At 38.5% G+C, this 22,093-nt stretch overlaps 1 protein-coding gene across 1 annotated transcript; it reads right to left on the bottom strand.

Moving 5' to 3' along the window:
- Positions 1–371: 371 nt before the first annotated feature.
- On the bottom strand, positions 372–4,029 carry LOC142612558 (zinc finger protein CONSTANS-LIKE 13-like). The gene is made up of 4 exons (XM_075784647.1): positions 3,141–4,029; positions 2,224–2,436; positions 1,120–1,406; positions 372–667 (listed from the first exon to the last, which is right to left on the bottom strand). Exons 1-4 carry the CDS (start codon positions 3,702–3,704, stop codon positions 562–564), a joined length of 1,170 nt encoding a protein of 389 aa, XP_075640762.1. The 5' UTR covers positions 3,705–4,029; the 3' UTR covers positions 372–561.
- Between the last annotated feature and the right edge of the window lie 18,064 nt (positions 4,030–22,093).

Below are 22,093 nucleotides of genomic sequence, written 5' to 3' on the forward strand. Positions count from 1 at the left end.
TGAGGTGCATGTTCCTACTATCGATGGTGCAGATGAAAACTATATCTAGCATGATGGTCTCAAAATAGCCTGTGCTGGATGTAAAACTAAAACAGAAACTTTCATTAAGAAAAATAGCAACAAAGGCTGAATCTTCCTTGTACTTGGAATAAAAGAAGCACAAGTTCGCAATGCAATGATTTGGTATGTAAAGTGAGTGTTGGTTACAACTTACTAGGGAGAGGCTTATAAAATTTGGAAAAGCATTTAGTCGTAACTCTTCCAACTAAGGCACATTTCAGCACATAGTCAGTTACTATCATATAGGATATAGCTACTTTATGCAGAATCCGACCAAAGGTAACTTTTGTTTAAGTTAAATTGTGAACATAAAAAAGCTAATGATTTTTCTAGATTTTACATTTAGCTTAAGTGAAAATTGTGAAATCCAAAAATACTTTCCAAGCTTTTGCTTCAAAAGCTGTTACATATACAAATAGTAATTCGTTTCACCTGATCAAAGAGAAACTTGTTTTACTAATAAGTAATACAATGGTCGTAAACAGATTAGCAATTCTGATGTTACAACTGCCTACCTGCAGTATCCATCTTAGCAAAACGTCCCTTGATTCTTATCCTGCTTTCTGCTCGAACCTTCCGTGATTCATACCTAATGTGCTTTTCATACCTGTTGTTTCCAAATCATGATCATCATTATAATAGGTCCAAATGTGATCACAAGATGAAAATGGTGAGGGACATATAAATTAATAGCAAAGAATTTAGCAGGATAATTTTAGAAACAAGAAGACATCCATTGTGTGAACTTACCCCGGAGAAATATTCATTTTCATTCCTACTTATTCAGTAACCTCAATTTTTGACATTGATGAGAGATTGATAACATTGCAATTTCAATATTGCAGTTCATGCCATTTCAAAGCTAATATAAATCAAAGCAAACTCTAAAACCTTACAATTGTAACTTTGAGAAAACTATATACCATATTTGGAAACATTTTAAGTTCTTGAAATTTTTAAGAGGCTCAAAATGAAATACTTCAGTGATTGAGGGACTTAGAAAAAATTTCAAATATTTGAGAAGTCATACATTTGTGGGCAAAGGGTGGGCAATGATACCTCCTTGTTTTCTTCTTCTCTTTGTACCGTGATAATGCAGAGTCCCTCTCCTGGCTATTCAACTCATGTGAAGCAACCCTTTGAAAAGTTGATGAGGTTTCAGATTTAATAGGATATTGTGAATGTCCTTCACAACCATCATTGGAATGAGGAACACTGCAACTAATATCCGAATGCTTGTCAGGAACCACATGACTTTCCTCAAGGTAGCTTCTTGTTGATGAATTAGGAAGAAAGAAATGATTTGCAGCCTCACCACTATCAGTACAGCACTGAAATGCACTTGCCTGCACAATAGGGAAAACATTTAAGCTTTCCATTTTTTTTTGTTGAAAGAATACATCATATTCATAATCAAGAAAGCGAAATTGGAAAAATTCAAACATCTAGCAGGTTCTTTAATGGCTGAACAAACTCTATCCCCAACAAACATTAAAGAAATGAAACTTTAAGTTATAATACAAAACAGATTGCGTGCATTGGTATAAAATCTAACAATGATATTTAGTTTATCTGAATAAATAACATATCATGTTAGTAGTATTTTATGTCTCCAAACTCATTTAACATAAAAAATTTTAAGTTTGAGAAAGTGATATGTCCATTTGGTGATCTGATTTTTTGCAAGAAAAGCAGTGGAGTTAATGGATCAGATTGACATACATGGACTATTACTCCATCATATATTACATCTTACAAGACACAGGTATCAAATGCTGTTACTTCATTTCACAATGACATGATTGTAAGATATGACACTACATGGCAAGGTGATACACTCATGAAATTAGCAAGTAATGTACAATAAGATTTAAACAAGGATGTAAGATTATCCACTTGGGAAACTATTAGTTGACTCAGAAAGGACCACAGAAAGAATTAAGTCACAAGTAAAGATCTAATTCTTGCCAATCCTACACCTTAAATTGGTGATCAAGAAGTAAAGAATAAAAACAACAACGCTATACATATCAAATGAGAAGATGTAATGACAAGGAGTCCCATGTTAGACAAATGTACAAAAGAAAGCTTGAATATGGAAAATAGCAACGTGGCAAGCATCAGAAAACAGTTTGCAGAATACCAACAGAGTAAGAAGTTTACCTCAAATCTAGGAAAAACAAATGGCTCTGCATTTTGTGCAAAACCTGTAAGCATATCTCCTTGTTGTACATTTTGTTCAGACAGCAGTGGTTGGAAACCACTGAGGGGTTCAGCATCCACATTTTCACAATTCAACTTGGGTTCCAACTTTACCAATTCACGAAGCTGATTGATTATTTCGTCCTTGTATTGCCCACAAGCAGCATTACGATTCTGATTCAACAACAATACCCAGAACCAAGTCAAAACTGCAGTAGTCTAACAGAAAATTTTATAGAAATATGTATATTTAACATTCCATACAATCACATATCCAAGAAAAACGAATCTAAAACTTATACAGTGGAGGCTTAAACCTCTACCAAAATCAAATAAACCCCTGCAAAAGAACCTGAAATTCAATGTCAAAACAAAATTAGCAATCATCAGATTCAATAACAGTAAGACTAAACAATACATTGTTAACCCAAAAGGAAAAGAGCTCATTAAAAGAAAATATATCACAAAAGAAAATACATTGTTAAAACCATACAAATTTTTAATTCACAAGAACCCCATAAGTAAAAACCTACACTAAGTCTAACACAGTAATAAAATGGATGATACTTAGTAAGAACCACAAATGACCAATTAACACAATACTTATGGATTAATAGCTCAAACTTAATATAACACCAGACTTATTAGTTCATTTCTGGTGGTTCATATCACTTTTCCTCTATTTTCTCAGCACTCAGAAATCAAATAAAACAACAACAATATCAAGTTTTAGTCCCAAAATTTTCGGGTCAACTATGGATCTCAACACACTAGTTAGAGTTGACTAAATGTATTCTTTTACGACAACCAAATAAAACAACTTATCTAAATTAAAAAAAAAAAAAAAACAAAGCAGAAGAACAAGTTAGATAATTGACCTTGGGCAGAGGAGGAACTCCCATAGCCTGAAAATCATGCTCCGAACTCGTCGAACTAATCAAAGCATCAAGGCTGACAGCACAAGGAGTATCCCAAACCAAAAAATCCGAAAGCCCATCAAAACCATCACCACCACCAGTGCTCTCATCCTTCAAAAACAGAGCTTTATGACCCGTCTCTTCATACCCAACAATACCCAACAATTCATTCACAGAAGGACACCCAGTGAACCCCTCGAGTGGCCTCCTATTGTGCACATGTGAGAGTGAGAGGCTGTGGCGTTCCCAGTCACAATTCTGGCACAGAACAGAGCACTCTGTAGAGCAGAAAATGGAAGCAGGGGAGGAGTCACAGGAATCACAGAGACGTGAGCGAGTGTGCTTGGAGAAGAGCTGGTTGGTAGAGTGGACTTCACGGTCACAGAGGAAGCAGAGTTTGGCTGAGTCTGCTCGGCAGTAGAGAAGAGCTGTGGCTTCTGAGCAATAGTCACAGAGTCGCTTTTGAATATGAGGGCTCATGATGTTTTGGTGTTGTTCTTTTATTTGAGCTCGAGAGTCAGTCATTTCTTTCTCTAGATTTCAAGGGTTGTGGGTATTAGAGCTCTGTGTAATTTTTTGCTTTCTCTGTTCCTTCAAATCAAATCAAGAAGAAGCAGAAGAAAAGTCCATTATTGCATGCTTTTCTTTCTTTTCTTTTTTTTTTTTTCTTTTTTTTTTTTCCAAAGGGTTTAGAGGTTTGTCTATTTATTGCTTCAAAGAAGGAGAAGAAGAAGGTGGGTAGCTTGAATGTTGTAGCTTTGAAACAGCGCTAAGTAGGACATCATCATAAATATGACTATATATGAGAGAGAGAGAGAGAGAGGGAGAGAGAGAGACATGTTGTCTTGTTGAGCAAGTATCTTGAGCAAGTAGTTGATATTAGTTGTTCCTCAAAGTAAGGAAAGTTGAGATCTTTTATTAATTATTTCACTTTTGATTGGCTACTTTTTTTCTCATCATAATTTTGCCATAATTCTTACTTCAAGTTTGAAAAATTGTAGTAAAATTCGTGACAAGAGGTTTTTTTTTAGAATCAACAAGAGAGTTGTGTTTACAAATTATTAATATATATATATATATATATTTTTTTTTGGTGGCTGAGATTTGAAAGCTAAAGGAGTTATCAATCTCAATTTTATTGTCACTCAAAAAGGTTTATTATTTACTTGCTTTCTTCGCTAAGAAGGTGGATGAAGTCGTTGAAGTACAAACTTCCAAGGCCTACTCTCATTGCCAAACCACTCTCTCCTAAAAGAAATTGTATCTTATTTTATAAGATAATTTCCCAAACTAGTAGTTTGAGAAATTTGGAGCGGTAATTTAGGGGTATTTGAGAGAGTAGTTTGAGTTATGTTGTTTAGGTATTTTTGATATACGAGTGAGTGAAAAAGTGAAAAAGTGTGTGAAAATTTGTGTAGTGTTGTTTAAAATGTGAAAAAGATTGCTAGGCTATTATTGTGAAAAGTAGCCATCTGATTTGGTGATTGAAGTAAACATGAAGTACCCACCAAAGTTATTTAGGCATACCACCAAGACAATAGGATTATGGGAGTAATTTCAATCAGCTTATGGGCTACTAGTATAAGATAAAGTATGTTATTACCGTCAACATTGTTTAAGAACTTTGTGACTCAATAATATTTCTCTGTTATTTACCTAAGTAGAATATGGATTTGAATTCCTCCTCATTTGTTGCACAAACAAAAGTCAACAGTTGCCAAACCAAGATTTTCACTATTTTCAGTTTTTAATCTATAATTTTGGCAAGTTACCCTTTTATTTTATATATTTGCATGTGGTGCAATTATTAATAAGTTAATAAGAAGAGTGAAATGCTATTGGGAGATTAGCCCATTGATTCAAATATTAAAAACTGAACTGCCTATTATTGCAAAGCGGCATCCACTGTTTTACTCTTTGCATGGCTTGCTCAAAGAAACTTTTATCATTCAGGGAAGGACAAAAAAGACTTTATTTTCAGCCAGAGTCGATATTTTAGCTTGTGGGACACACAATCTTCGCTGGAAAATCTGCTCGAAGGTGATGAGACCTAGACTAATAAAAGGCAAGCGAATCATCAAAGGAATTTGTGTGCAATACTATGTCGGTATGTAGATTTAAAGGTTCACATGTCACGTTGGTATCATCATAATTCATAAGCCATGGGGTCCTCCTCTACATTCATGAATGCCCACCTTATGTACAACAAAGCCTATTTGTCATTAAGTTGAAAACTGAGTTTGCGCCTACATGTACTCTTTCAAACCTCATGACTCGTTCCTAACTTTTTCTTCATTTCATATTATGGGTCCATTTTACACTCCCAAATTTCATGTGATATAGGACAACTAGGGTTCTAAATCTCAAGGTAACCAACCAAATAAAAAAAAAATCATGTGATAATTGATAAGGATAGGATATGGATATTGATATATAAAAAAAAATCATGTGATATAGATAGGATATTGATATCTAATCAATCATAAAGCTCCCTAGAAATCTCTCATAGTGTTAAGTATCGTTTAGTTGTCAAATTGGCTTTTTCTTTGACTCAGATAAGCCGAGTTCATCATCTGCCAGTCCTAACTCCTAATGTACATGCAACGTAGTCAACACTATCATTTAAATTAATATAAGAAATAAAACATCAACTATGAAATAGACTATTTTCATAGGTAAAACAGAGAGAATTCTGTTCGTTTATTTTATTGATCAATTATTAGCCTTAAAAATCAGTTGCTAATTCTAATTGATATATTAGACATTGTTATGTGTTGATATTAAAAATAATAATAAGGTGGTTGGTTGTACTTCGATTTGGGATGTTTAGTGTAAGGTCACAATTTGCACCCAAACCCACAATGAGAAGGGGATAGGCCCAAAAAGCCCAATACAATGAAATTTGTAGAGAGTAGGCTTGAAATTTAGGTTCTAGTGATGTTAGATAACTAAAATGATGGGCTCCATCACAACATTACACACAAGAAATTGTTTATATGAAATAACTTTATCATCGGATACAAGCCGATGATGATTTAGTATCTTTTTCCAAGATAGATTACAACTAAGGATGATGATATATACAGTGTTTCTCTCCGTTTCCGCCTCCCCTTTCTGAGCATCTTCCTTTTCCTTTTATATCCTCTACCCCCTTCTTGCCATCTTCCACATATGGATCAAATTACTGATCTAGATACTTGTCCCATCCCACTCTCCTGAAGTCTTTGGAGGCAGCTGTAAGGCTGAACTCTGATACTCAGGCATCACTTCCCCATCAATGCGGCCAGAGAAGCAGTTGCAGGGCATTCAATGCGGTGATGGTGGTAACAACTTTATCTTTAGATATTCCACCGACTTTCTTCTTATCTTCTACATATACCGTGTTTACCCTTACCTATAGGATCTTCTAGAATATTGTCTGTGGACGTTAACCAGCTTTTCTCTTACTTTGACTTTACATAGCCGAGGACATACTATTTCTCGGACCATCCTCTTAGATATGCTTGACCAAATATCACTTCTTTACATATTAGTATTGCTTTGTGGGTTGACATTTACACATCCTCGGACCATTCAGTGTCCTCGAATTCGGCCTTTAGCCCAACAAATACTTTTGGGCCAACCCAACACATATTCCGGGGTCCATTGACCCTACAATAGCCTCTTGAGATTCTCATTTCTGCTACCTCAGGAGGAAAGAGGATCTCGACATCTGTCCTCTTTGATCTGTACTCACCACACCTCTTCCATGACAATGATGACATCCCTTGAACTGCCCATTGCATGTTCCTGACATTTCGGTATGCAGAGCATCCCTTAATTAAATTCTGACGGCTTCTTGTCCCCCACGTTCAACCACACGATGCACATTCAATGGTTGAGGATTATATAGTAACATAGGCGGAAACTTTCCCACTTCATAAATCTTGTTGATATAAATATCAACAATTTAAACATCCTCCTCACTTCAACAATCCATACAACGAACCTGCGAAATTTTTTAGTTTACACATTCCCTCACAGTTCCCAAGATTTAGTCCGAGGTGGTTGTTTCTTCTTAAAGTAAGTCTTCCCAAACTTCCTCACTCATTACCTTTTTACAGATTCTTCTCTTTTCTCTTTTCTGAATTTCTTTCACCCAGCTCACCTTCCTTTTATCTATTTGCCAACACTTTTAACCCTCTCCTAAAAATGGGTAGATTTGCCTCCTTAGTAGATTCTAGTGAGAAAATAGAACAATTTAAGGCTAAGTATAGGATTCCACCAGAGTGTCCCTTACATATTGTAAGGTAGGGGAATAGCTCTTGAAAAGGCGAGAGGGAGAGGTAGTAATCCTGATGATCGCTTTCATAGAGGGAGGGATGAAAATCCCAATGGAGACAGTTATGAGGGACTACCTTAGGGCCTTTAGGTTTTCTCCTACCTAGTGCACCCCAAACATGTTTAGGATTTTGGGTTCCATAGATGCGTTAAATGAAAAGACGGGTCTAGGACTTACCCATCATGACATAAATTGGATTTACAATCTCCACCACCTAAAGGGGCAGGGGTATGACTTAAAATCTAGGTACCCTGAGGTTCGGTTAATCCAATATCTCCCTGAATTTAACAAGGGAATGAAGAAAGACTTCTTGATCATATCGGGGGATTGGTACGATGGCGTTCCTTATCTGACTAGGGAAGGGGAACCAGGTGAGGCCCTAGTTTTAGATGAACTATTCACAATCACCATTTCTCCTTCTTTCCTAATTTGAGTTTATATAAGAATACTGACTTGATTTAATTTTGTTTTTCTTAACAATTTTGCAGACCCATACGCAGCTATTCGCCACCCCGGTCTTGTCAACTTTGAAAAATTGGATGAAATATTGAAGGCCGAGGTGTTCGTGCACACTAATAACCAACTCCGAGCAGCGCATTTGATCCTCGGTTACGATCCCATCTCCAAAACTTTCTAGGAGCCGAAGTGCGTGATTAGAGCAACGGACCCACACCTACACCGGATAAGTGTTGTTGCCGAGGGCTTTCTTTTACCTGAGGGCACCCTCATTCCTCAAGGCACCCTCGTTACACAGCCCATACAACTCATACCAGATGGTATTCCCCTCATCCCGATTCCAACTCAACACACAACCGGCGAAGCAACCTCCTCTCAACCCAACATAAAGGAAGAAGAAAAGATTGTTGAAGTTTCAGATTCCAAGGACGAATTTGAAGTCTTCAACCAACCTCCTTCTCCTGAGGGTCAAACTGGTGGCCTCGGCACATCCTTCTCAGCTCATCCACAAGGAGAAACTCACAACCCTGATGCAATGGGAATCCAGTGCAAGCCCAAATAGAGCCTTAAAGACATAATGGAAGCTCAGGTGGAAGGCCAAGAAATCCAGAAGGCAGCTCAGATCAAACTGCCCCAGACAAAGGATAAAGGCCCAGAGAAGTCTTCTTAGCCCAAACTCCCTCCTCCCCCACCAACCTAGTCCCAACGCATTGATCAAGTTGATCTCAAGTGAAAAAGGGATCAGCAGAAGGGGAAGGACGTGATTGAGGGAGGAAAAGATCTCCTTCCTAAAGATGTGAAGCCCGAGAAGGGAGTTAAACATGCTAGCACAATGTAGACGAGGTTAGAAAAACAGACCGAGACTCACGTGCCTGTATTTGCCCCAATTTGGGCTCCACCAATGACCATGGATGATCACGCGGTAACCGCCGACGCATCCATCAAGAGTTCTAATGCAAGAACAGCTGCCTGTGTGGCAAACGCACTCGAACAAGCTCTCCTATTACCTGAGGACATGCATGAGCTAAGAATGATGAGAGACCAAAATGTATTTATAACGCTAAAAAAAGAGCTCGCCATGATAAGAATCCTATTTAATTGTCACTCATTTCTTTCCTCTTACTCATTTATATTTTTTATTCTAACCATATCTCTGTGGTCCGACTTATTATTTGTAAATAGGCTGTCCAATCTGCTCATAGGACTGAAGAGATTGTTATTAGCACCTACAAAGCCCTAAAGAATGAGGAGGTGAGGCGCAGCAACACCTAGAAAACCCTTGACATAACAGACAAAAAGCTGCTAGATGTCACCACCCAATTGAACAAGGCAGAAATTGAATGGAAGAGTGCTGATGCAGCGTTAAAAACGATCGAGAAACATGCCAAGACCCAACGTTTGCAACTTTGCCAAGCCGACGAGGAAAATGTAGCGGCGAAGAAACAAATAGAGGCCTTAAAGAAAAGCCTAAAGGAATCTGAAAAGTCTAGGGAGGAGGCCAACAAAGCTAAAGAAGAAGCTGTAAGGGCCAAAGAAGAGGCTGAGAAGGCAGTGGACAAAGCTGAGCAAGATGGACATGAGGTCGGTGTGGCTGAGACAACAAAAGACCTCAAATCATAGTTCTTGGAGGTATGTAGGAATTACTGCCTCTAAGTGTGGAATGAGGCACTTACCTGAGTTGGGGTTGATGCCTCTTCTGCCCTTTGAAGGACAGAAAACGTCTACTACCCCCCAGCCATCCGAGTCTCTACTTCATCAAGTGCTAAGGATGACACTGTCACTCAAGGACCAGATGTCAAACAAGGTAATACAGCCGAAGACCCTGCCTCCACTAAAGGTCAGCCCAAGGGTGTTAAGCAATTTGAGGCCACCAAAGAACATACTGAACCAGCAGAAGGAGTGGCACATGATGATACCCAGCCTCCTAACGCTCCTAAGGAATCTTCCAAGGAAAAGGGGGTCTAACGAGAAACTAGAACTTGTCTTGGCAACAATTCCATTAACCATAAAGGAAGGTCCGAAAGGCAAAGGGATTGCTTCTTACTCCCCAGCTCCAATCTAGCTTCCAAAAGACCCTAAGGGCAACCTGAAGTTAAAACTGAAGCCATGATTGATCCTCTTCCCTTCAGCTTTTTCTTTTCTTTTTATTTGATGCGTTTGCAAGCAAGTTGTACTTCCAAAGAACTTTAAATCAATGAAGAGATCAACTTGTTCCTTTTATGCGTTTGAGACTTATCGTTGTTATATTATTGTCATTATATTTGTTTTTATCACCTCTGATGCCTATTAAATAAGACAATGACATACGCCTAGATTTATCCTCTACATAAATGATAATTCTTTTCTGATGAATTCAAAATTAGTTAATCAACCAAATCTAGTAAAACCACTCTGTAACTGAAAAGTCTATACATCACAATAGAACAATAACCCACCTCACTTTTCATATTAGTTAATAATTCTACGGAAGTAATCAGGCATGACCCAGACAACAAATATGTTTAATATAGTTGCAAATGCTTTAAGTGATGCTCATGAACTCCTATCTATTCATTATTATTTTAGGAGTCTTCAAGATATGCGATTAAGATGGCAAAATTGTGCCTAACTCCAAGTTAGATACAGGTTGATCCAAGAATAGGTTGTCCGAGGATCAAACATAATTAAGATTCTAACCAATATTTAATAAAACATCTATATATACAAGGTATGGGACCTGAGGAGCCCAGCATGACCAAGTTTCAATTTGATACTTAGAAAAAAGAATTGAAGTGTTAATTTTTCCAAAATAGATGATTCGAGGATCAGACATAACTAAGGTTCTGTTCAACACTTAATAAAATATTAATTTATCCAAGACATGTGGTCCGAGGAGCCAGGCATGGCCAAGTTTCAATTTGATACTTAGAAAAAAGAATTGAAGTGTTAATTTCCCCAAAATAGATGATCTGAGGACTAGACATAACTAAGGTTCTGTTCAACACTTAATAAAATATCAATTTATCTAAGGCATGTGGTCTGAGGAGCCAGACATGGCCAAGTTTCAGTTTGATACTTAGAAAAAAGAGTTGAAGTGTTAATTTCCCTAAAGTAGATGATCCGAGAACCAGACATAACTAAGGTTCTGTTCAACACTTAATAAAATATTAATTTATCCAAGGCATATGGTCCGAGGAGCCAAGCATGGTCAAGTTTCAATTTGATACTTAGAAAAAAAAGAGTTGAAGTGTTAATTTTCCCAAAGTAGATGATCTGAGGACCAGACATAACTAAAGTTTTGTTCAACACTTAATAAAATATCAATTTATACAAGGCATATAGTCCAAGGAGCCAAGCATGACCAAGTTTTAGCTTGATATTTATAAACATAATAACCAACGCAATACAATGCGAACTAAAAATAAAATGACAGAAGTGCCTTTTATTAATAATAATACATTCGCATGTTATTTACATTCTAGGGACGTGGTACAACATGTTCATTTAGATCTTCAAGATAATAAGCCCTTAGGCCAGCAACTGAGGTAATACGATAAGGTCTTTCCTAGTTAGGTCCTAGTTTTCCCCACGCTGGGTTCTTTGCAGTACCCAAAACTTTCCTCAATACCAAATCTCCAAGTGCAAGTGGCCGTAGCTTCATATGGGAATCATACCCTTGCTTGAGTTTGTGTTGATAGTAAGCTAGTTGAACCATGACATTCTCTCGTCGTTCCTCAACTAAGTCTAAGCTTCTTTCTAATAAATTGTCATTACTGCTTGGGATGAAAGAGCTCGTCCTTAGTGTTGGAAACCCAGTTTCTAGAGGGATTACAGCCTCGGCTTCATAAGTCATAGAGAAGGGTGTCTCTTCAGTGGATCTTCGAGGTGTGGTTCGATACGTCCACAAAACATGTGGCAATTCTTCCACCCATCTCCCCTTAACATCATCCAGTCTTTTCTTAAGCCTATTAACTATAACTTTATTGACCGCCCCGGCTTGCCCATTCCCTTGTGGATATGCTGGAGTAGAATATCTATTCGTGATGCCTAGATCACAACAATATCTTTCGAAGTCTTTACTATCAAATTGTAGGCCGTTATTTGAAATGAGAGTATGAGGGATTCTAAACCTGGTGACAATGTTTTTCTAGACAAACTTCTTCACATTCACATCCTTAATGTTTGACAATGGCTTAGCTTCAACCCATTTAGTGAAATAATCTGTTCCAACGAGTAACCACCTCCTATTCTCTACTGCCTTTGGGAAAGGCCCTACAATGTTCGAGCCCCATTAAGTAAAAGGCCAAGGACTAGACAGAGGATTAAGGACACCCCCTGGTTGATGGATGTTGGGAGCAAATCTCTGACATTGGTCACACTTTTTTGCATAATCTTGTGCCTCCCTCTGCATATTGGGTCACTAATACCCTTGTGTAAGAGCTCTATGAGACAGAGACCTTCCTCCTGTGTGAATTCCGCAAATCCCTTCATGCAACTCTTCCAAAAATAATTTCGTTGCTTCAGGGTGTATACACAGCAAATACGGTCCTTAAAAGGAGCGTTTGTACAACTTTTGATCCTCGGACAGCCAGAACTAAGGTGCTTTTCTACGTACTTTATCTGTTTCAAACTTCTCTTCGGGCAAGATATCAGTTTTAAGGAATGACACTATAGGATCCATCCAACTTGGTCCCGCCCTAATTTGGTGAATCTGAATGGTGCCACTCTTGTTCCAATGGGTTTGCACAGATCTTCAATGAGGATGACCCGAGGTAGGTCCTGTGCCGAGGATGTCGCAAGGGTAGCCAAGGAGTCAGCATGGGTATTCATACTCTTGGAGATATGTAACAAGGTAAAAGATTCAAACTTTAATTGTAAATACCTGGCCCGAGTTAGATACTCTTGCATTCTCGGGTCTCTAGCCTCTAACTTTCCTTCCACCTAGCCCACCACTAATTGTGAACCAGAGAATATTTGCACTTTTTTCCACCCATTTTCTGAACCATATCCATTCCGGCCAGTAAAGCTTCATATTCTGCCTCATTGTTGGTGGCCGAAAACCCCAGTCTCAAGGATTTCTCAAAAGTAATTCCCTTAGGGGACACCAAAACTAGCCCCACACCAGATCCTCTTTGATTTGCTGCCCCATCAACATACACTTTCCATATCAAAGATTCCTTGCACGAAACTATTGCAACTGATTTTTCATCCATGTCCAACCTCTTAGCATTCTCTTCTAATGAAGGCTCAGCAAACTCCGCCACCAGATTAGTAAGGACTTGGCCCTTCATGGAGGTGCGAGGCATGTATTTGATATCAAAAGCCCCCAAGATGGTACTCCATTTGGCAATTCTTCCCGTATAGTCAGCGCTTTGAAGTATAGACTTAAGAGGAAGTTGAGTTAAAATAACAACTGTATGAGATTGGAAGTAATGGGGAAGTTTACGCGTAGCATGCACCATTGCTAGAATCACCTTTTCCAACGGTAAATAATGCACCTCGGCCTCATGTAAAGATTTGCTCACGTAATAAACTAGTCTCTGCACCCCGTTATCAACCCGTACCAGAACCAAGCTAACGGTATGACTAGCCACAGCAATATACGCGAACAAAACTTCATCAACCTCTGGCCGAGACATAATGGGTGGTCGCGAAAGATACTCTTTAAGCTGTTGAAAAGCTGAAGCACATTCCTCAGTCCATTCAAATCCCTTCCACTTATTTAGCAACTGGAAAAAAGGCATGCACCTATCTGTGGACCGAGAAATAAACCCGTTGAGGGCAGCAGTCATCCCTGTCAATTTCTAAACTTCTTTAGGATTCTGAGGTGGCTGTAAGCCATTAATTGCCTGGACTTGTGCATGGTTAACTTCAATTTCCTGATGAGTTACCATATAGCCCAGAAATTTACCAGATCCCACACCAAAAGAACACTTGGAAGTGTTGAGGCACAACTTGTACCTCCTTAGCGTCTGAAAAGTATCATTTAGGTCTTCCACATGCACAAAAACCATTTTACTTCTCACCACCATGTCATCCACATACACTTCAATAGTCTTTCCCAGCTGTGGCTCAAACATTCGGGTCATCATCCTTTGATAGGTAGCTCTTGTGTTCTTTAAGCCAAAAGGCATCACCTTATAATGATAATTTCCTATAGGAGTGACAAAGGCTGTCTTCTCCTGATCACCCAAAGCCAAAGTTATTTGGTGATAACCTTGAAAAGTATCCAAAAAACTCATCCGAGAATGCCCAACGGTAGCATCCACTAGCTGATCTATACGAGGCATTAAGAAAGAATCTTTAAGACAAGCTTTGTTCAGGTCTGTGAAGTCTACGCATACTCTCTACTTCCCATTCTTCTTCTTCACTACCACTGTATGAGCCAACCATTCAAAATAGAACACCTCTTTGATAGCACCAGCCTTTTTGAGCTCGAGTACCTTTTCCTTGATGGCCTCGAAATGCTCTTTAGATGAGAGCCGGGGTGGTTGCCTCCTCGACACTACAGCCGGATTGACATTCAAATGGTGACAAATGAAACTCGGATTAACCCCGGAGGCCTCATAAGCATTCCATGCAAATATATCCACATTCTTCTTCAAAAACATAACCAGCTTCGCCTTCTCTTGAGGTGGCAACTGAACTCCCACCTAAAAGAACTTTTCGGGGTCATTATCTATAAGAACCTTCTCTAATCCTTCACATGCAGGTTCTTTTACCGCTGATACCCTGTGCGTGGTCAGAAGCATTGATTGCTATGGGCCTCCCCTCAGTTGAGGCTGAGGATTCCGGTCCAGGCTGATGCAGAATTGCAGCTGCCATGCACTGTCTAGCCATAGACTGACTTCCAATTAGTTCCTCGATCTGATCCCCAGATGGAAACTTGACTTTGACATGTAGAGTTGAGGACACGGCATCTAGAGCATGCAACCAAGGTCTTGCCACAATGGTTGTGTAGGGAGAGTAGGCATCCACCACAACGAAATTCACGTCTACCACTTCTGGGCCTGATTGCACAAACAACCTAATATGCCTCTTTGGTATGACAACCTTCCCCTCAAAACTTATCAATGACGAATCATAAGCTGTGAGATTCCCAAGCTTTAAATTTAGCCCCTTGAACAAGTTAGGGTACGTAATATTTGCACCATTACCCTAGTCAACCCTCACCTTCTTCACGCCGTAGCCCCTATCCTCAGTGTAACCACTAAAGCATCGTCGTGCGGTTGGATAGTCCCAAGTTTGTCTTCCTCCTAGAAACCTAAGATTGGTGGGACATTCCCTTTAGTCCTCTTCGGCTTAAAACTAGAATCCTCGGCGAGGGTTCGTGCTACAGACATCACCCTGGAAGGACGAGAACCAGCCCTCCCAAGAGCTGCAAAAATAACATTGATCGTACCTAGAGGAGGCTTTGATGAAGTTCTGCCCTAGTTCACCACCCCTGAATGGTTTCCCTGCCCATTAGGCCGATACAAGAATTGCTTTAACCTTCCCTCCTTAACCAACTGCTCCAAATGATTCCACAGAGTCTGACAATCCTCTATGGTATGACCCCTTTCCCAATGATATTGGCAAAGAAGGTTCTCCGCCTCATGGGGTCTCCTGCCATCTTGTTGGGCCGTTTGAAATATGGTTCATTCTGGATTTTTTCCAATAGCTGGTGCACCGGTTCCCGAAATATAGTATTAACCACTTAAGGAGTGGTAAGACCAGTTTGCCTAGCAAAATCTCTTCTGGGTCTGTTGTTGTTGTATTTGTCCGACCTAAAATCCCTCCTCTCCTGAGGGATAACCTTCGTCTTTCCCTTACCTTGCTGTTAATCTTCCTCAACCTGTTTGTACTCATCAATGCGATCCATGAGCCGACGTACACTCCTTACAGGCTTTTTGGTTAGAGACTTCCTTAAGTCGTGCTCAGCAAGCAGGCCGACCTTGAAGGTCCTTATCGCTACATCATCAAAGTCTCCATCGATCTCATTAAACATTTCCCAGTACCTGTTAGAGTACGTTTTTAAGGTTTCCCCTTCTCGCATGGCCATAGATAGTAACGAATCCAGAGGTCGAGGAACTCTGCTACATGTAATAAAGAGAGACCCAAACGCCCGAGTAAGCTCCATAAAGGAATCAATGGAGCCTGCCCTCAAGCCATTAAATCACCTCATCACCACAAGTCCTAGGTTGGATGGGAAAACTTTGCACACTAAAGTCTCATTTTTGGAATGCACCGCCATCCTTTGATTAAAATGGCTCACATGCTTCACAAGATCTGTTCGACCATTATAAATGGTGAATGTTGGCTGGGTGAACCGACGAGGAAGCATACCTTTTTCCACCCTACGTGTGAAGGGTTACTTGGAGATTTGATGTAACGTCCTACTCATAGCATCATTTCCCAAGCCCCTGGAAAAAGAATTTTTACCCCTATATTCATGCAGATTGTCCTCCTTATAGGAGAAGGTGTTATCCGGGGGAGTTCTTGATCTCGGCCTGTAGCTGCCATCTCTAATGTCCTTAGAAGAAGGATCAGAAAAAGAAGGAGTTCGCTTTCGCCTTTCGCAACTCAACTTTCTCTTCAGGTGGTCAATCTCCTTCTACATGGCCTTAGCATTTTCCTTGTGAGAAATTCTACTTCCACCTCGTGAATGACTCCTGTTAGTGTGCGCCGTATGCACACTGCCCTCTCTGTCCCTTTCCTGCTCAAGATGCAAGGAGTGATCCTCATGCTGGGACCCGATAGACTCCACACGGTGTGGACCTGAGCCTACCATAATGCTAAATTTCCTAAAACATAAGATTTCCCACAGACGGCGCCAATTGTAAGGTCACAATTTGCATCCAAACCCACAGTGAGAAGGGGATAGGCCCAAAAAGCCCAATACAATGAAATTTGTAGAGAGTGGGCTTGAAATCTAGGCTCTAGTGATGTTAGATAACTAAAATGATAGGCTTCATCACAACATTACACATAAGGAATTGTTTATATGAAAGAACTTTATCTTCGGACACAAACCGAGGATGATTTGTATTATCTCTTTCCAAGATAAATTACAACTAAGGATGGTGATGTATACAGTGTTTTCTCTCCGTTTCCGCCTCCCCTTTCTAAGCATCTTCCTTTTCCTTTTATATCCTCTACCCCCTTCTCGCCATCTTCCACGTATGAATCAGATTACTGATCTAGATACTTGTCCCATCCTACTTTCCTGAAATCTTTGGAGGCAGCTGTAAGGCTAAACTCTGATGCTCAGATATCACTTCCCCATCAATGTGGCCAGAGAAGCAGTTGTAGGGCATTCAATGCGGTGGTGGTGGTAACAATTTTATCTTTAGATATTCCACTGCCCTTCTTCTTATCTTCTACATATACCGTGTTTACCCTTACCTATAGAATCTTCTAGAATATTGCCTGTGGACGTTAACCAGCCCTTCTCCTACTTCGGCTTTACATAACCGATGACATACTCTTCCTCGGACCATCCTCTTAGATATGCTTGACCAGATATCACTTCTTTACCTATTAGTATTGCTTCGTGGGTTGATATTTACACATCATTGGACCATTCAGTGTCCTCAGATTGGGCCTTTAGCCCAGCAAATACTCTTGGGCCAACCCAACACATATTTCGGGGCCCATTGACCCTACATTTAGTTTTAATTCTTTTTTTTTTTAAATAGTAAGGTAAGTCTTATCACTAGTCAAAGCAGTTATCATATTAGGATATGATTCATTTGATCTTAATTATTATTTTACATTAAGTTGGTTTTTTTAGGATTGTTGTTATTTAGGGTTCGTTTGGATACTGCTTATTTTTCTGAAAACTGAAAACAATAAAAAAATAATTTTCAGTTACAGTTCATAAATGAAAATACTATTCATTTGCTTATTTGCACTGTTCATGTCCCATGAATAGTGCAAGAGGCACTGGTCCTAAAGAAAGAAAGAAAAAAAAAAAAAAAAAACACAAAACGTAAAACGCTGAAATGCATCAGTTATCCAAATGCTCACTTAGTAAGTTGTAAAAATTGTAAGTTCTTAACAAAATAAAGATTTAATAACTTTCCTTCCAGTTTCAAGAGTCTTGTAGCTCAACTTTTTAGTATTTATTGATATTTCCATGACATTTGGGTTAATCCCCCTCCCTCATTATAACTATCCAATTATTTTAAAAGAAAATCGTTTGGGAACACCCACGAGCTTAATAGACTTACAGAACGTGTTGTACAAATTGAGGTCTTAAGTTCTAACCACCACACTACATACTCATAGGACTTTCAAGTGTCTTGTGGGCATGAACTAGAATGTTCTATCCAAAAGAATAGGGCATCACTTCTTTGTGTTTACACGTGAATTTTATTAGTTGGCTTTATAAGGATTAGTAATAAATTACTAGAAATTTTTGCACAAGGGTTATTATAGAAAGTTCTTTCATAGTTGGCTTTGCACAAGGGTTAGTATTAGATTGCCATATTAAAAATGAAAACATTTCTATCTTTTATCTATAAAAAAGATGAAACTATTGTTTCACCAATTATTATTATTTTTTAAATGTAACTCATGTGAAGACCCCTATTTATTATAATTGTATCTTTTGGCTTGGTTCAAAAGGTCCAACCATGTATGCTCTGTTTGTTTTGTTGGAAAACTTTTTGTAAAGATAGTTTTTCACATTTTTCAGTATTTGGTAGTACAAAAAAAAAAAACTGGTCAATGGAAAACAATCTTTACTCAACGGAAAACAATCTTATCTAAGGCTTATTTTCTATAGGTTGTTTTCCAAAAACAAATTTTGGAAAACAATCTCTCTTTCTCATTCGTTGCATCTCATATAAATATAATATTCTTCTATAGGGATCTTGACCTATTACAATTGATATACAAACTCGTTAGAACCTAGATTTCCAACCCACTCTCTACAAATTCATTGTATTGGGCTCTTTAGGCCTATTCCCTCACTATTTTGGGTTTAGGTACAAATTGTGTCCTTACAATTAGCATCATCTGTAGGAAAGCCTTGTGTTTTAGTGAGTTTAACGTCTAGTTATGGTAGGTTTAGGTCCACTCCAGGTGGAGTTTATGGGGTCCCAGAGTCAAGATCACTTTCTTAATCTTGAACAAAGTAGGGATCGGGAGGGAAGTGTGCACACCACACATACTAGCAGGAGTCAGTCACGAGGTGGGAGCAGAGTCTCTCATGAAGAAAATGCTAGAGCCATGCAGTTGGAGATTGATCATTTGAGGAGAAAGTTGTGTCACAAGCGACGGAAGCGAACTCCTTCCATTTCTGACTATTCTTCTAATGATGGTGGGCATAGCAGTTACAGGCCCAAGTTAAGGACTCCCCCAAGTGAGTCTTTCTCGTATGAGGCAGATGATCCTCATGGCTGCAGAAACAAGAATTCGTCTTGTAGGGGATTTTCATCCCTTTATAAAGGCAATTATTAGGATTACTACTTCTCCCTCCCACCTTTTCTCATGTCATTCCCCTACCTTGCAGTATCTAATTAAAACTCCTGGTGGGATCCTATAGGTGGCCTTAAAACTCTCTATTTCCTCCTCAGAATCTACCAAACCGATGAACTTACCCATTCCTAATAGAGGTTTAAAGGTACTAAGAAGATGGAGAGAGGGAAGAAGAGTCGAGGAGAAAAAGACACAGAAGAGAGAGAAGTAGATGAAAAGAAAATAATCGAAGAGATTTATGAAGACTTACACGAGAAAGAAAACTCTCCTCGGACTAGCTTTTGGTAATCGTGAGGGCACGAGTAGATTAGGTAAGTTTGCAAGTTCAGTGTATGAGTGCAAAAGTGAGCTAAGGGATTAATTTGGATAGTATTTATATCAAAGAAGAGTTACAAGAGGTAAAATTCCCGCCTAGGTTCCAGCGAAATCCGTAGCCGTTGGATTTGCATCACGTCGTAGAACGTGGGGGACATAGAGTTGTAAATATTTAATGGAGGCAGCGTCTCGTGAGCCGAAGCGTTAAGAGTGTGCCTTGGGCAGTTAAAAAGGCATCTGTGCAGTTAGAGATGATGTATGATGAGCACAGAGTGATTATAGTGACATCGAAATCCTCCTTTCTTATCGAGGAGCCAGAAAGAAGAATCTCGAGGGGCTATTGTGGGAGAAATAGGTCCAGGACTACGTATTTATGTGCATATTGGGCTTGAGGCTCAATTCGAGGATATTAGGTAGTTCGAGGATGGGTAAATATCTTACTAAGAGTTCGTGTTGGTATATAAAGAAGTAAAGTCTGATCATGATCATCCGATAAGGTGGTCCGAGAAGGAATACCTCTTTGGCTCAACTACGTAGAGGTTGAAATGTATTGTCCACCACTCAAAAGCAACGTTCTAGATGATCATGTAGGTAGGGATATATATTGTAAGAGCACAGGACAAGGAAAGACTATTAAATATCTAGAGAGAAAGCTGCTACCACTGCATTGAATGCTCTGCAGCTAACTTTCTGGCCGCATTAATGAGGAAGTGATGCATGTGCAGCAAGGTTCAACTTTACAGCTATTTTCAAAGACTTCAGGAAGGTGCTGATGGGACAAGTATCCAGGCTAGCAATCTGATCCATACGTGGAGGGTAGAGAGAGGAGAAAGAATGATATAAAAGGGAGAGGAGACTCCTAGAAAAGGGGATCGGAAAGAAGTAGAGAAAAACACTGTAGACTAAAGAACAATATTTGTAAACTGTCATTAAGTGAGATATATAGAAGTACTAGCCTCCTCAAATTGAGTCCGATGATGATTTTCATTATATAAACCTGCTTCATCCTTGTTCTATAGGGATCTTGACTCATTACAATTGATATACAAACTCATTAGAACCTAGATTTTCAACCCACTCTCTACAAATTCATTGTATTGGGCTCTTTGGGCCTATCTTCTCACTATTTTGGGCTTAGATACAAATTGTATCCTTACAATAATAGTATTAGTTAACATTAGGGGACTTAGGTTACCCCAACATTTGCTTCTAGTATAGTGCCGGCTCTATATATATGAAAAATTTGCATACCAAATAAAAGAAAATATTCTCAAGCTAATTTTCGAAATTGTTACCAAACACTAAAATTTGAAATAATTTTCCAGAAAATGCTCTTTGAAAAATGAACAATTTTTCAAAAAAGGTTAATGCTGAAACAAACAAAGGAGCAGGTTAACAAAAATCTAAATAAAAATAGAGTATTCTTTTGGCATAACCCAATTGATCAACTCAAACCGGTTGAGTCGATTGCACCGACGCCACAAAATTCGACCACAAGTGGTTGGTCAAGACTCAGGACCAATCCAATGGTGCAGTAATGTAATTAGACAAATTGACCTATGCGATGCGGTGTAAAAATCGCCAATTTCAGTGAATGCACCGATTGAACTGTGTACATCTGTAATTATTATTACCAAAAGTTTTATTTTTATTTTTTTGAGCAAATGTTATTACCAAAAGTTGTTTGTTCTTACCTTTAATTGTGATCTTACATTGATAATTTGCAACCCATATAAAAAAAAAAAAGAACAAAAATGGACATGGTATTTGTATGACTGTATAGTGTTAGATTTGTCAAGATCAAAATATTCACCATGAAATGTCCTCTATCAATTACTACTACTAAAGTTGATTAAAAGGATCATAATCATCCATTTTGTTTTTCTTTGGCCTTTTTTTTTTTAATTATTTTTTTTAAAAGGAAACCCTTACTATGTTCTATGGCAACCATAGTTATGGATTATGGACAACAAATAGAATGAGTTGCAAGATATATTGGTCAAAGTTTTTCTATTATCCTATCTCATGCAATTCGTTTACTTGTAAGTTAAAACTATTCAATATCTCTATGAAAATTAAATTTTATAAGAAAAAATGCAAAAAAAAAAAAAAAATCTAGAAAATCAAAGATCAAACTTTTTTTTTTTGCTAAATGTCAAAGATCAAATTATGTTATCAATTAAATATTTAAATTTCAAATTTTCATATTATAAAATTTTGTATAAAAAAATAAGTTTATAAATTGAACAATAAATAACATCCAATCGATTTAAAATTTGATATGCTTATTAAGAACATAAAGAACATATATATAGACACGTTAATTTTTGTAGCAAGAGTTGTAGTTCTTGGCTATAACGAAAATTTAAACCAAACTTTA

This window comes from Castanea sativa, chromosome 10 (assembly GCF_040712315.1).
Source record: "Castanea sativa cultivar Marrone di Chiusa Pesio chromosome 10, ASM4071231v1".
NCBI lineage: Eukaryota > Viridiplantae > Streptophyta > Magnoliopsida > Fagales > Fagaceae > Castanea > Castanea sativa.